The sequence below is a fragment of the Paramisgurnus dabryanus genome, chromosome 9 (genome assembly GCF_030506205.2).
Source record: "Paramisgurnus dabryanus chromosome 9, PD_genome_1.1, whole genome shotgun sequence".
Classification (NCBI taxonomy): Eukaryota; Metazoa; Chordata; class Actinopteri; order Cypriniformes; family Cobitidae; genus Paramisgurnus; species Paramisgurnus dabryanus.
In genome coordinates this window covers 12372946-12388015 of record NC_133345.1, presented here as the reverse complement: position 1 = coordinate 12388015, position 15070 = coordinate 12372946, and the positions used below count along the sequence as shown (strand labels likewise).

Genomic DNA, 15070 nt, shown 5'->3' with positions numbered 1-15070 from the left:
GATCTTATTTTTTGGACGTATGTTTGAGATTCACGATTTACGTACAAGATAAAACCAATCAGGCGGTACACAATACCATCGCTAAAGAACACTGATTTTTGATTGGTTGACAAGTGTTGGGGTCTCGTGAGTTCGTTTCTGCAGCGAGGCTTGCGCAGTCTTCAGTCAGAAAGGTCGTCACACTATTTCTGGTAAGTTAAACGGATGCAAAACTGTGGAAGTATGTCTTTCTATGATATAAAATTGTACTACAAAAAAGTACTACATTTGAACTGTACCGAAAACATTAACTTAAATATGTGGCAATCGGCGTATTTGTATTAACGTTATGTTATAACGTTATGTAGTATACATAACGTTTTTAGCTAGTTAACTTTAGCTTGTTAAATTACAACGGTACACAGTCTATTCGGTTCATTAAAAAAAATCTTTGTGTCAAATCATTGTCTTAAAATAATATGATTTTCCTAATTTAACGTTTATTTGGGGTTTGACTGTCCATGAGAAAATCCACGGGTAAAGCAAGCGTTTTTAAAGGGAAGTTCACTCAAAATGGAACGTTACAAGTTTGAAGTTTGCTGTATTTTTTGTAAATCACCAATGGTTTTAAACTAAAACTGAATAGTAATGTTACCTACCTACATCTTGAATGATCTGAGTAAATTAACAGGAAATTTCAAATTTTGTGACCACCAGTCATTTTTTTTCCAATTGAGATTTGTACATCCTCTGAAAAGATAAGATTTCCATTGATGTATGATTTGTAAGGATAGGGCAATATTTGGCCGATATAATCTGAGTGTGCACAAAAATAAAAATATTCATAAAAGCGCCTTTAAAATCGTCCAAATTGAGTCCCTAACAACACATATTTCTAATAATATTTTTTTATATATATTTACTGTAGGACTTTACAAAATATGTTTATAGAACATAATCTTAATTTCCTAATGATTTCTGACATTAAAATAGATAATTTTGACCAATACAATGTATTGTTAGCTATAGTGCTATCAACTACCCATACTACTTATGACCCTGTCTATGAAAACCCCAGCTTAAGCCTTTTTTTTGTGATTTACTGTTTACTACATAAATCATCCTACAGTACACAATGTAAAGAACTAATGAATTAATATATCATTTATTTAAATAAGTAAGGTCAGGTCAAAGATTGAAATCAGAGTGAAATCAATTCATGAAAAAAACATGATGCTTCTTAGTTACTACTTAATTACTTATCCATTTAGCTGACGCTTTTATCCAAAGTGACTTACAACTGCTATATATGTCAGAGGTCGGTCACCTCTGGAGCAACTAGGGGTCAAGTGTCTTGCTCAGAGACACAATGGTGTGTCACAGTGGATTCAAACTCGGGTCTCTCACACCAAAGGCGTGTGTCTTATCCACTGCGCCATCATCACCACCCCATCTGTTCTCATAATTAGGCTATGAGACTTTAGCTTGGATTGCACAGACAGGGTCACATATTGTATTTCTGAAGAAAGATAAAAATATATATCTAAAAAATGTTGCAATAACAAATTCCGGACTTTAAGTCGCTCCGGAGTATAAGTCGCATCAGTGAAAAATTGCGTCACGAAGAGGAAAAAACATATATAGACGTTTCAGCAGTAACAACATAAACAGGCGGCTGTCGTGGTCTGCACCTAACTTCCGGTAAACTCCGCTAAGAATAAATAACAAAAAGGGCTTTGCACGTAGTTTATTTATATAACAAGCAAAAAAACAACAACAAATAGATTACCTAGGAAACCAAAACATTTGTTATTTTTGACGAGGTATTTGTTCAAGAGATCAGTTTAGCAACTAGTCAGACCATTAAAAAACTGAAACCGGAAGTAAAGTTCGGATCCAGACGTGTATCACGTCAGCGCACGTGCGTCCGATGAAACCGTCTATAAGTCGCACTGGACTATAAGTCGCATTTATTTAGAAAATACACAGAACAGCAGGCTGAATAGGTGTTCGTACATGTTAACGTAACATTAAAAGTTATTCAGCTAACACAATAGCATACAGAACATTCCTGGGAGGCTGAATAGGCTAAATTAAAATAACAAGCCAAAGACAAGTTCACCAAGCTCCCAAATTCATTCCACATCACTGATTCCTTTGAATTACATAAATACAGGAGCAGCATATAGTGGACTCTTATGGCTGTAGACTTAATGTTGTCTCTTAGTTCATGTTAGTCAGTATTAGTCAGAGTTAATTTTGACATATAAATCGCACCTGACTATAAAGGGGGTCGCACACCGAAAGCGCAGCTCAGGGCCGCGTCGAGTCGCGTCTAGGACAACTCTGAGGTATCGTAGACCGGAAGTGCACATTAAATAGCGCAAGCTTAGTCAGATAGCATCTACTTCAAAATGCAAAATATACGTTGGCAGCCAATGTTAGTCGTTAATGTTTTGGGACAAATATGATGTTATGTAATGTTAAACTATGTGAGTGGTGCTCTGTGGCGCGACAGGGGTTTGAGCAACTTCCTGAGTCGTAGCTGGGCGCCGCAAACAGGCGTATGTGCGTATTATAATAGAAAACAATGTGTTCGATTTTGTTTTTAGAACGGTGCGGTTGTATACACTGCTGTTGCGCTATTTGAGCAATTTTTTTTTGAAGTATTGTGTTTACATGAGGTAAAGTATAATTGCAATATTGTCGAAATTGCAGCAGCGTTAGAATGCGTCCAGTTAAGAGTCTACCACTGAAATAATTAAAAGAGTTTAAGAGTTTTGTACATATGGTAATGACATATTTGAGGCAACACTGTACAAACATGTTTATAGCATAGCACTATTCATGTCCCTGTAAACTACATATACCACACACACACAGAGCTAGTGAACTGAGCTGCTCTGTGAAACAGCCAATCAGAGCAGAGCTCTACATTATTATTCATAACAAACAAACATGCCCCTACTCCAATAGAATTTGGACCTTCATTTGATAGATCTGCCCCACACATACGCAACAGGCAACGATGTCAGTTAGCAGACATGCCCCTTACTGCTGATTGGCTGCTGCTGAAGTGTGTTTTGGTAGTCGACCTGACTCGCTTTTCCAAAGCATTTTCCAGAAATCGTGCACTCCGCCTTTAAAGCTAATCACAGCAATGCTAATTTATTATTCATTGTACATTCAGGACCCTTTTTAGCTTTTTTTGTTGTCAAGATAATGCCATTTAAATGAAGAGGAAGATAGTTTAACATTACACAATGGATGTGTCTCAAAATGTAGTGATTAAACCACATAGATCTTGTTGAATATGCACACTATATGCAACTGGGATTATAATAGTTATGATTATAATTAGATATCTCATTTTGGAGAAAGACGGAATCACATGTGTCATAGAACATCTTGAATTTTAAAGCTGATAATATCACTTCCTCACAATTCACTGTAGTGATATATTATATTACATGACTCAAAGGCACAATTCATTTGAAAAGTATTTCTCAGGAATTACTTTTTTATTTGTTCTGATGAACAATTGTGCTAATGTATTTATTAAATTAAGTATACATTACATTTCAATACAGTTTTTATTATGTACACTGTGATTTATATATTAATATAGTCATATAAATAAACAGACTTTGTAAAGCTTTGACTTATTTGTTTACAAAGGTAGAAATATACCCAATTTTGTGTCATATAGTATGTGATTATCATACTATTTATTTTCTGTGCCTCTTCCCATTAAGGCTTTTTTAGTGTTTCTCTCTGGATGTAAGAGGATGATGTAGCACTTTGGGGCAAATATGGCCACCAATAATCCAAAACTGGAAGCCAAAATGGCAAAAATCTCCACAGCCACTGCATATTTTCCAGGTGAACTGATATAAGCTGGAACAAACGCAATCCATACAGCACAAAAGATCAACATACTAAAGGTAATGAACTTTGCTTCATTAAAACTATCTGGAAGATTTCTTGCTAGAAAAGCTAACATGAAGCTCACTGCTGCTAGAAACCCAATGTAGCCCAGCAGCACAGCGAATCCAGCCACTGAACCAATAGCACATTCATAAACTATTTTGGAGCTGACATACTGACTGTTTTTATGAGGTGTTGGAGATGCAGTTGACAGCCAGACAACACATATTGCCACTTGGAGGGCAGTTAGGACCAAAACGGTCCCTCTTTGTTGGGCTGCTCCGAACCATTTCATAGCACCTTTACCCTCTGGTCGAGATGACTTAAACACGGCTATTACCACAATAGTCTTGACCAGAATGCTGGAGACGCACAAAACAAAGCTAATGCCAAACACAGCATGTCTTAACTGACACGTCCACAACTGTGGTCGGCCAATAAACAGCAGCACACACAGGAAACAAAGTTTGAGTGACAGCAGCAACAGGAAGCTGAGTTCTGAATTATTGGCGCGCACTATAGGAGTGTTGCGGTGATGAGCAAAAATTATCATGACAACAGCACAGAAGCAGGTGCCGAGCAAAGAAGCAGTGGTCAGGGAGATGCCCAGAGGTTCCTCATAGGACAGAAACTCCACTTCTTTAGGGATACAGCGATTTCTTTCTGGATTAGACCAAAACTCATCTGGACACAATGTGCACTCATTTGCATCTAGGAGAAACAGAATAGCAAATAATTTTATTTTTTAAATTATACATTTTATAAAGGTTTTGAATAGGGTATTAATTTTTTTCACCAGTTGTATTAGAAATCTCTCCATCTCCACATGGCAGGCAGTCAAAACAGCAGACAGGAAGGCCTTTTCTCCTGGCTCGTCTTGTGCCTGGTGGGCAGCTCTCACTGCACACAGACCATGGAGGCTGATGAATGGATCACGAAAACAGTAATTTGAGTGCATGTATGCATCTGTAAAATACAAACTCTGAGTAGATTTAAAATACTACTAAATTACATTTTTAATTACTTTTCTTGTCTCAAAGTTCCAGTATAATGCATCTTCATCCAGTGTGAGCACCTTCCCTGTTGCCGCCCCTTCATCCACCACACCGACTGTGCGGACAATGATTGACCCATCAGCGCTCGGCTGCCAGTTCATCACATCATAGATGGCCAGAGCATCTCCATTCTCATCAAATGACACATGATCCCCAAAACCTGTGGTGAAGTTCACCTTCTGTAGGTAGTGAAGCAGCTGTACAGTTTGTACAGATGATTAAATGTAATCTAAATTAACATGTAGCACATCTTTAGTTTATTTTTGTTTTCTAAGACTACATATTTGAACCTTACCTGCCAGGGCTGCAGGTTTGTTATGTCAGCACAGGTGTTGTCACTGAATGGTCCTCTCCCCTCCTCACACTGCATCAGATCATGAAGTGCATGTGCCAGGGCATAAACTGATTTGTACACATTATATGAGGCCCTAAGTTGTGATACATCAGTGTATGCTGTGTTTGTGCTGCTCAGATCCTCTTGCCCTGTACAAATTTCATCACCTTCTTTTTCTCCCGTCTCAAACCTGCACTTAAACATGTTCTCCCAAAAAATTCTCACCATATTGTTTCTTGGATCATTGCCAGGACGAAGGTGCAACAGAAAGTCACGAAGTCCCTGGATTTCTCCACGCCTGATGGCGATGCCCAGTGTGCCCCCAAGAAAAGGCAGAAGACGCTGCGTTTGAAATACAGGAGAGGTGGCCCAAGCTTCACTTGCAATCCACTGCTTCCCTGTTACGTTCTGCAATGCCACCTCATCCATCAAAGGTAACACATATGTTGATGTGGCAAACACCACCACAACTTTAGCTGTAGAGGTCTGAATCACTTTTACTATGCGCTGAATATCTCTACGGTTGTTATCAAAAGGCAGAATTTCAGAAAAAGCAACACAGCCACCAAATAGCTGCACTTCTTGGTGGAAGGACTGAGCAGCGTAGATTCCATAATCATCATCACTATAGAGAAGACCAACCCAGGTCCATCCAAAATATCTCAGGATCCTAATCATAGCTTGAACCTGGAAGGCATCACTGGGGATAGTTCTGAAAAAAGAGGGATATTTCTTCCTGTCACTCAAACAGGAGCAGGTGGCAAAATAGCTAACCTAATGAGAAAGAGAAAAAAGATGGAAAGCGCTATACCAATTGTGTTTAAACATTTTTGTAAAATAATAGATTTATCATGTTTGCACACATTTCTGATATTATGAAATATAGAAAATAATATCCCATCTTACTATAGGTACACGAAACAGCCCCAGCACACTGGAAATAGCAATGGAAGGAGTGGAATTTGAGTCCCCCACAATTCCAATAACTGGTGGTGATCCAGTGCAATTAAGATTGAAGAAGGACCCCTGTGTTCCACTAACAAGTGCTATGGCAGCTCGGAATGCCATTCCCAACATAACACAGTTGTCATAAAGATGATAACCAAGAGTGATGTTTGGCAAGAAATTTGGATTCTTATTGATCTCATCTATAGCAAAGATCATAGTCTGTGCCTGCTGAAAACTTGACACATCAAATCTAGAAAACAGACAGTACCAAACCAAAATAAGTTAGCATTTTTTTTCTGTGTTTGCAATAAGACATCATTTGAGAAAACAAATATTTGCAGCTAACACTTAACTTAAAGGCTTCATGTTACAATATTTTTTAAAGAATTGTTTTTCTGAGGTATATAACCACAAATGTTTTTCTTCTTGTTTTAGTGTGGCATGGCTGTCTGGATGCACACTTACTCCTCACAGTATGGTGGTTCCGGTTCAGTTCTGAAACTCAGCTCTGGGAACACAGCAAGAAAGTGAACTTCAAACAAGCCTCCAAGTATAAGATCTCCATCCTGGTACATCCCATTTAACTTAAAGTGTCCTTGAAGCTGACAGGTATCAGAATGTAAAATTGAAGCAGCAGAGATACACTTCAATGTCAGACACAAGCAGATGTTTAGAGTGATCCACATCTCTCTCTATCATTTACTCTCTCTCTCTTTCTTACCCACTCACCCACTTGATTCTCTAATTTATGATGAAAATTGAGTGGGGTGTTACTTTAATAGAGCGGGCGGTGCCAAATAGGCATGGCTGGAAATTGGGACGTCACTCTGAATACCTAAACTGTCGTTTTCAAAATAGCTAAAGGAAATGCAATATTGATGTTGCAGTTTGTGGGATTGACCATTCAATTTATTTATACCAAATGTGGCCAGATACTTTGTTAAAAATCCACTGTTGACATTGTTGATCCATGAATCTAATGTTACGGTGCATACTCAGATGTCTAGGCTAAAACTAAGCAAAAATTGGGCGCTCATTGAACATTTAATAGATGTCTAACCATAAGTTACTTTGTTAAACATGACAACCAAATTCAAGTTTATTTTGGCTAGAAGCGGGTTACTCGTAGCCAGACTATATTGGGACTATAGTTAACCTAGTTAAAGGTGGTGTGTGTTAATCAACCCAAAGCTCACCTCTCAATTTCAAACCGCATATGGTAGCCGCCACATATTGAATTTTTATAAGGGGTGCACCGATAATTACAGATACACTAATAATACATGGCCGATTACTATTCTGAATCGAACAGGCGATATTATTCACACCTATTTCATGTACCACGGCTTTTGATCAGTAAGTCCTTATCGATCTGAAATTTATACATACCGAACATTATACATATTCTTTATTATCATAAAAATACCTGAAAAGGTTAGAGGAACAGCAATAAAAATATATCCTTAAGCCATTTCCTGGAGCTGCGTGTTTATGGTTGTTCGTCTACAGTGCATATTGAGTTTCTGGACAAGAGCGCCCTCTGGCTTTTGGATGTAGCGGCATTTCACTGTAATTCATTGAGAAGTAGGGGTGGGACAATATATCTATATGGCAATGTATTGATCCTCTGCCTCTGTGATACGAGAATCGTTATGCTGGCTTCAAATATCGATACATTAATTAATAAGCAAGATGCCCTAAATCGATTTCCCAGCGCCATTACTTTATGGCTCCTCTGGGTGACGCTAAACACATGAATGATTGGAATGGTGAAAAAATGAACAAACGTTAAAAGAAATTAGGATAGGATGGTGGATGTGACTAAAATAATAGATGCCTCAGCCACGTTTAAGTCCAAATGCTGTTATACCATTGATGGGCTGGTAAAATTAGAAATGTTTAAAGAAACACATTTATATGTTGTTAAATGTGTCCGTTTACAAAGAAAAGCTATTAGCACAAAATGTTTTAATGTACTTGAAATGTTACACATTGCTAATATGTTGTTCATTTACCTCAGGACTTCAGACTGCACCCAAATGAGACAGCGCAAGCATTTGCACTTGCACATGGGCGACTTTAAATTTTTTTAGTTGTTAGTTCAGTAGATTTGCGAGCCCAAAACGAATGTGCGATCGCTCATTTGCACGATGTGTCTATTCTTATTCCCAATGCGTTCAGTAATCTACCGATGGTCTGCACAGCCCCGCATGCACATGAAAACACAGATTTAACCATGAGAAGATGCGGGGTCATTAAACATGGCATAGATGAGAGATGAGAGTGGAACAACTTATAAATGAACACCTACATTACAGTTAAAAGGGTATATTGCTTCCTATTAAAGTTTGATCAATTGTGCAAAAAAAGTCTATTTATTATCAAAGTATTTGTCAGTAATGCAGATATTATGGGGAAAAAGTAAATAATTGCATTCATTGATATAAAGTGTGCACCTAACATTTCTTCTTGCAATTTTCAGTCAGGGGATACAGTACTCATAGTAAAAAATGTAGTCTGGAGCCCTGTACCTAAAAACTTTTTGTGGACTTGCATAGAGAGAAAAGTTCCACTTAATCTTTCCCTGGACATGTTGTTTTTATAGTTTGGCAGATATTGTTATGTATCGGCATAGAATTTGCAAGCAATTATTATGATTATCGGAGAATCGTGATACTATTGCTACTGGGAGCCATGTATCGTGTATCAAATAGTATCGCGAGGTATCCAGCGATTCCCACACCTATTGAGAAGCATAGCAAGCATCATCGGGCAATATATCGATGCACCCCTAATTTTTATATTGCATTTCTGTCAAGAGATCGTTCTGAAAGTTACACAATGCACTTTAAAAGGAAGATAATGTTAGGAATGTTTGCAAAGGAAGATATTTTGAGGAATGTTTGTAACCAAACCGTAAAGAGCAGCATTCACTTCTATTGTATTCTTTTTCCTCATAAGGAAGTGAATGGGGCTCATGATCGGTTTGGTTACAAACATTCCTCAAAATATCTTCTTTTGTGTTCATCAAAACAAAGAAATTTATACAGATTTGTAACAACTTGAGAGTGAGAAAAATACTTTTCATTTTATCTCTTAAAGCTATTGCTTGCTGGGCCCCTGGCTGAGATTAATGGAACTAGTCTGTGAGAAATCTGACTTAGATAAGGTAACAATGTCAAAACAGTAAATTAAATCTTTTGTCTGTGTCCTTTACTTGAAAGTGTTTTAATCAACTTGTCCTCTAGATGACACCACTGCACCACTGATTTCTGCTGAGCAATAACATGAAAACCTTGGCACTAATAGGATGTTCTGATAAACAGACACACACCCCAGCATAACAATATACTGTAGATCAGTTTGCAAGATGTAAACAACACATTTCCAGAAGCACTTTCTTTTTACCACTATGCAAACATTATAAAAAAACACAAACATCAGAAATGAATCAAAATGTTAAACAAACATATTTAAAACATTTAAGTTATATATGTAAGATTAAATACAACAAAAATATTGAAACAGGAAGTACTCCTAGACCAGTGATGTTTATATCTGTCATAATAGTCTATAACAAATATTTTTCTACTTGTTGTTTTAGTTAAATGCTATTTTATTTGCATCCGTCGATATACAGTATGGTACTCTAATGGAGTCTTTTAAAATGCCTTTTTACCTTTTAAGTTACTAGAAAGGCAATTTACTAAAAATAAAATCTGTTTTGAAGGTCCCGTTCTTCCTGTGTTTTTGAAACTTTGATTGTGTTTACAGTGCGCAATATAACATGTGTTCACATTATTTTTTACACAATTTACTTATCTGTATAGCGCTGTTTTCACTGTCCTCAAAACAGGCTGATATCTTCCTTGTTCAATGAAGTCTCTCCTTCAGAAATACATAACGAGTTCTGATTGTGTAGTTTTTTAAGTGTGTTGTGATTCGACAGCAGCTTGGCTAAGCAATGCTGTTTAAGCCAAAACTGCCGACTGACGTATTCTTGTGGGCAGAGTTTAGTCAAACACTCTTGCTTTGACGTCATTTAACCGGGGAGTAGAGGGCTGTAGTCCAAACCGGCTGTTTGCCGTAGGCTTTGAAATGGGAATTCTGTTAAAGAAAATATATCGCCTGACAGTGAACTTTGAGTTTTATCATTTTTTAGGTATTACAGTATTTATGCTATTACAGCAACATTACACACTAACTAAAGTTTGAAAAATGGGATCAGGAAGAACGTGAACTTTAAGATAGTTTTGTTAATTGCATATGATGTCTGTGTTGTTTTAGCTTCAAAGGGTCAAACGTCACACCAGAAATGATCGGTTCAGGACAGCCGAGGAAAAACCACTACAATACCAAGACTGTGTAAGTAAGACATATACAGTTTAATTGGTAACTGTTTACAATAAGGTTGTATTTGTTAACATTGGTTATGGCATTAGTTAAATTAGTAATAATGAGTGATTTAGTTTTTCAGCATTTATTAATCTTTGTTTATGTTAGTTAATGCCAATCCAATTGTTCATGTTAGCTCACTGTGCATTAACTAATGTAAACAGTTACAACTTTTTGTAATTTTGTGTATTAGTAAATGTTGAAATGAACATGAACTAGAATTAATAAATGTTGTAGAATTATTAATCATTGTTAGTTCATGTTAGTAAATGCATTAACTATTGTTAAAAATGCAACCTGTAAAGTTTTATTAATTAAATATGACTCTCAATATACACAAGTCAGTGATGACAGAATTCTGATCCTGATTATTTGCTTCATAATTATAATGAAAAATATTATTTAATTAGGCCTGCAGAATCAGTGTATGTTTAATTGATTCCATATTCGTTTTCCAGCTAAAGATCAGAAAACAAAAAGCTGTGTTTTGATTCGTTAAATTATTCCTCATAAGATTTTAAAGCCACGATCTACAAAACATAAAACAAAGATATACAATCTTTTTGTTATATCAAACATTTTGATAACTAAACTTAAAAAAATGATATCCTCTGGGAAGCCCCGGCTACAGTTCAGCGATCTTATATAATTTTGAGATTTCAAAGCATTCATGACCGGAAAAAAAACGATAAATGACATATAATTTGTGATTGTTACTGTAAATGATATACAGAGGTGTAAAAAGTACTCAAAAATTTTACTGAAGTAAAAGTACAAGTACTGAGTGTAAATTTTACTCAATTAAAAGTAAAAGTATCTGGCCAGAATCATACTTGTGTAAAAGTAAAAAAGTATTAAATATTAAAATTGTACTTGAGTATTAAAAAAGTAAAAGTAACAGGAAGAATGAAAACTAGAGATTCTTGTTTAAGCTTTTAAACTCTAAAAACATGAAGTGAATGAAACACATACAAGGTTTTATCCTGCTTTACAACTGATTGTATTTAATTGTATTTATTTATACCACGGGTTTGTTGAATGCTTGATTCTGATTGGCTGAGAAATGTTCCATGGGTGTTGATTATTTTTTAATAACAGCACACCTAACCTTTAAAATGTCTTAAAAATAGGCACCAGAGCAATGTTTGTGGTAACCGTGGTACAGTATAAGCGGAATAAATGACTCCGGTCCTTTGAATTATTCGAAAATAATGCACACCCGCGGTGTAACGGCACAATGCCACCTAGGGTGTGCATTATTTTCTTATAATTCAGCTGCCCGTCATCAATTATTCTTTACTTATCAAACTACAGTATAAGACTACCTAATTTCAGTATGCAACATGCTACTCAAAGTTGTAAAACCTCGAATTTAACTTGACCAAAAGCTAATTTTCAAAATTCAAGCTCTATCAAGCCTCTCACAGGCAGCCGATGCAGGAAGAGGTGTATTAGACCTTGTTCACACTGTCAGTCCAAATCCGATTTTGGTGCATATCTGATAGGATTCCAATCACATTTAGATAGTGTGAACGGCCAAAAACCACATGAAATCCGTTTTTTCTAATCCGTTTCAGGCTACATCCAGTGGTGGTTTAAAATGGTTTTTCAAAACGCATTTCCGGAAATCCATTTTAGTCTGACCGTCCTGATCGCATTTGTGTAGCTTTTCGGTTATGTCATGTACACTTCATGTGTTGACAGTTTCAAAGAAGCAAAAAAATCTTCATCATCAGATGAACTGTTGGCCAATTCCTTAGAATGGTCCACAGGATCCAGAATAAAAATACATTTAAGTTAAACTGGACATCAGCGCAAATGTAGTTGTTTTGGTAAGAGCAAGGGAAAATAGAATTAATTGATCTCTAAAAAATAAGTACTTTTGACTGTAAATAAAACTGTAAGGAGTAAAAAGTACTTTTTTTCCAAAAAAAATTAATTAAGTAAAAGTATTGATTTTTAATTGTACTCAAGTAAAAAATAGTACTTAAGTACAGTAATTAAGTAAAATTACTCAAGTACTTTACACCTCTGATGATAAAAGCTAAACTTTATATACAATTTCTTAAATGTTAATTAATAACAAGATAAACTCTAAAATTAATGGTTTTATAAACAAATACGCTTTATTAATACCTGCTTGCTTACTTTTATAATCTCTGTATTCACTTAACACCTGGGTCCTCTTTTATAAAACTTTGCGTAGATTCCATCCTTAAAGTGTGGGTACGCACATATGGCAGAATTTGCGTATGCACAGAGGTTTTCAGATTTATAAAACCATGCATACTCCAGAAACTGCGTAAAATTCTATTCATAAATCCCATTGAGCGGAAGATTGTGCGTACGTGCGTTCCGCCCCCATCTCCTCCCCAAAATAATCATATATGGAGCGTACAACCCTTAGTTTTACTGGGCATAATGTGCTCTGCATATACTTTTAATATGGATTGACGTTACAAAACGCAAGGAAAATATCGTCGCTGTCCAATTGAAACCTGCATTTCCAAAAAACGCTACTAACCCATACGGCAAAAAAAAACAAACAAAAAAACAAAATATATATATACATATATAAGTGTAGAATCTGCTATTTAAAATGCATACCGTTGAATCGCTCTCTGGCTGAATCCATGTTGTGCCTCCATCTTTGAAATACATTCGCCGAAGAGGGACATTCCTGAAATTCAAGCTCCGCCTTTCGCACTTTCAGACATTCACGCTGGCCGCTAGCTGAAACCTCCGGAGGTTGCATGTGTAGGCGGTATACGTCATCAAGACAGTCTTATTTCAGAATATTAACAATTATAAAGCTGACAATTATTCTTAGTTAATTGTAAATTGATGTGATATGCTTATGACTTGCGAATGTAATGCTCAGTTAATTTAAATAAACCAGGCTTGATGATGTATGCAGCCTGCGACCTGCGTAGCTGAATCCTTCGGATTTTACAACAGCCGCACACCATGATAAACCTGCAATCTAATGCTTTGTTTTGAAAGCCTGTTGAAGACATATTCTCGAGGACATTAAAACAAGTCGCCAAGGAAGCGAAACGGGGATTTTAAACGACAACGCGACAGGAAAAACATCAAGACCAAAGTCAATATTGGAGTTAGTTTTCCAAGATGGGGCTCAAGGGACACTGAAGTTGCTACTTTCTATCTTCTCCACAGGTAATTCAGCATATTCGTTTACATCGATACAGTCTATGTTGTAAACTTGAAGTTTTATAGTTCCTTGGCTAACTATAGCATGGTTATGCAGTTAGTGTAAACACGCATGTGGTTTAATGTGTTCGAACAGCCACACGCCGTCTCTCCGCCCATTTATGTAATCTGAGGTACTGAGAAAAATGTTTTTCATCTTTTCTGACCTCTAGCACAAACACACGGTGACAGCCCTATTTTTAGCCTTTCATTGATAAAACGCAGCTGATCTGCGCGTCTTTCGTTTCATTTTACAAGCGTGTAAAAGTTGAGTGATCTTATATCACCAATATGAAAGAAAGCTCTTACATATACACGGACATGTAACATGTTTCCTTAAAACATAAGCATTGGACTCTGACATAATATTAGTTCGCGTCCATTTAAACCCGTCATTACTCCGGCTCATGATTAAATGACAGGAGAGGGACTCGTCCACAGACCATCTCCTCAGTAATCTGGAGAGAAGCGATCGAAAATAGACAAAAAGAGACGGATTTAAACACGAAGTGTAAACGTAATGTGTCTCTCTCGTCCACTTGTGATCTGATCGACGAAAACACATCTTAATACCAAGTTTAACAGCCCCTGTGATATTTCTCCTCGCGTCGATGAAAAAGGAGTGTCTAAGCTACGTTTATAGTTGCTTTTTATATGTGATTTTAAGCGGACATATCATGACAATCTTTTTCCATGTTAAACATAAATCTGTGTGCTTTGATGGATCACAGGCAAAGGACATTGCAAATTGTTCATTTTTTTTTCATTGCTTTTGCTTTGTAGCTACTGGAAGCCATGTTAATCTTGGCATGACACGGCCGGGCCACCGTAAGACTTAAAACGCATTCCGAATGGGGGGGGGCTAGAAAGTAATATTCAGTTGGTTGTCATATAGACTTTCACCGCTAGATGGGAGTAGATCTTACACAGTGGAGCTTTAAGGCAAGTTTATTTTTTATAAATCCCGATATGTGCGTGGAAATGTTTATACATCAGGCCCCTGATCATTCATATATCATTTATTTCATTAATTTATTTTCTATAATTTGTAAGTGAACACCGACCATAATATTAAATCACAAGAGAGATAATCTCTGGCATACATTAGGTTCTGTGCAGAAATTTTTCCGTTTCATTTACAGAACACGGAAATTTACAGAAACGGCTTACCTGTTTTGAAATTTAACTTTTGACAAGATAACCACTCAACTTATAACTGTCA

General features: G+C 36.5%; 1 protein-coding gene and 2 long non-coding RNA genes across 4 annotated transcripts; 2 read left to right on the top strand and 1 right to left on the bottom strand.

Moving 5' to 3' along the window:
* The first annotated feature begins 73 nt into the window (after window positions 1-73).
* On the top strand, window positions 74-4753 carry LOC141282534 (uncharacterized). The gene is made up of 3 exons (XR_012337260.1): window positions 74-191; window positions 3735-3923; window positions 4706-4753. It is a non-coding gene; the product is annotated as an uncharacterized lncRNA (long non-coding RNA).
* On the bottom strand, window positions 3704-6929 carry LOC135769750 (extracellular calcium-sensing receptor-like). Its single transcript, XM_065279250.2, has 6 exons — window positions 6709-6929; window positions 6202-6493; window positions 5257-6069; window positions 4931-5158; window positions 4703-4826; window positions 3704-4617 (listed from the first exon to the last, which is right to left on the bottom strand). Exons 1-6 carry the CDS (start codon window positions 6927-6929, stop codon window positions 3704-3706), a joined length of 2592 nt encoding a protein of 863 aa, XP_065135322.2.
* On the top strand, window positions 5053-14181 carry LOC135773183 (uncharacterized). 2 transcript variants are annotated; one of them, XR_010543459.2, is made up of 6 exons: window positions 5053-5146; window positions 5547-5729; window positions 6679-6812; window positions 9346-9412; window positions 10531-10608; window positions 13642-14181. It is a non-coding gene; the product is annotated as an uncharacterized lncRNA (long non-coding RNA). The 2 variants fall into 2 exon arrangements; XR_012337259.1 differs by lacking the exon at window positions 9346-9412.
* Window positions 14182-15070: the final 889 nt, after the last annotated feature.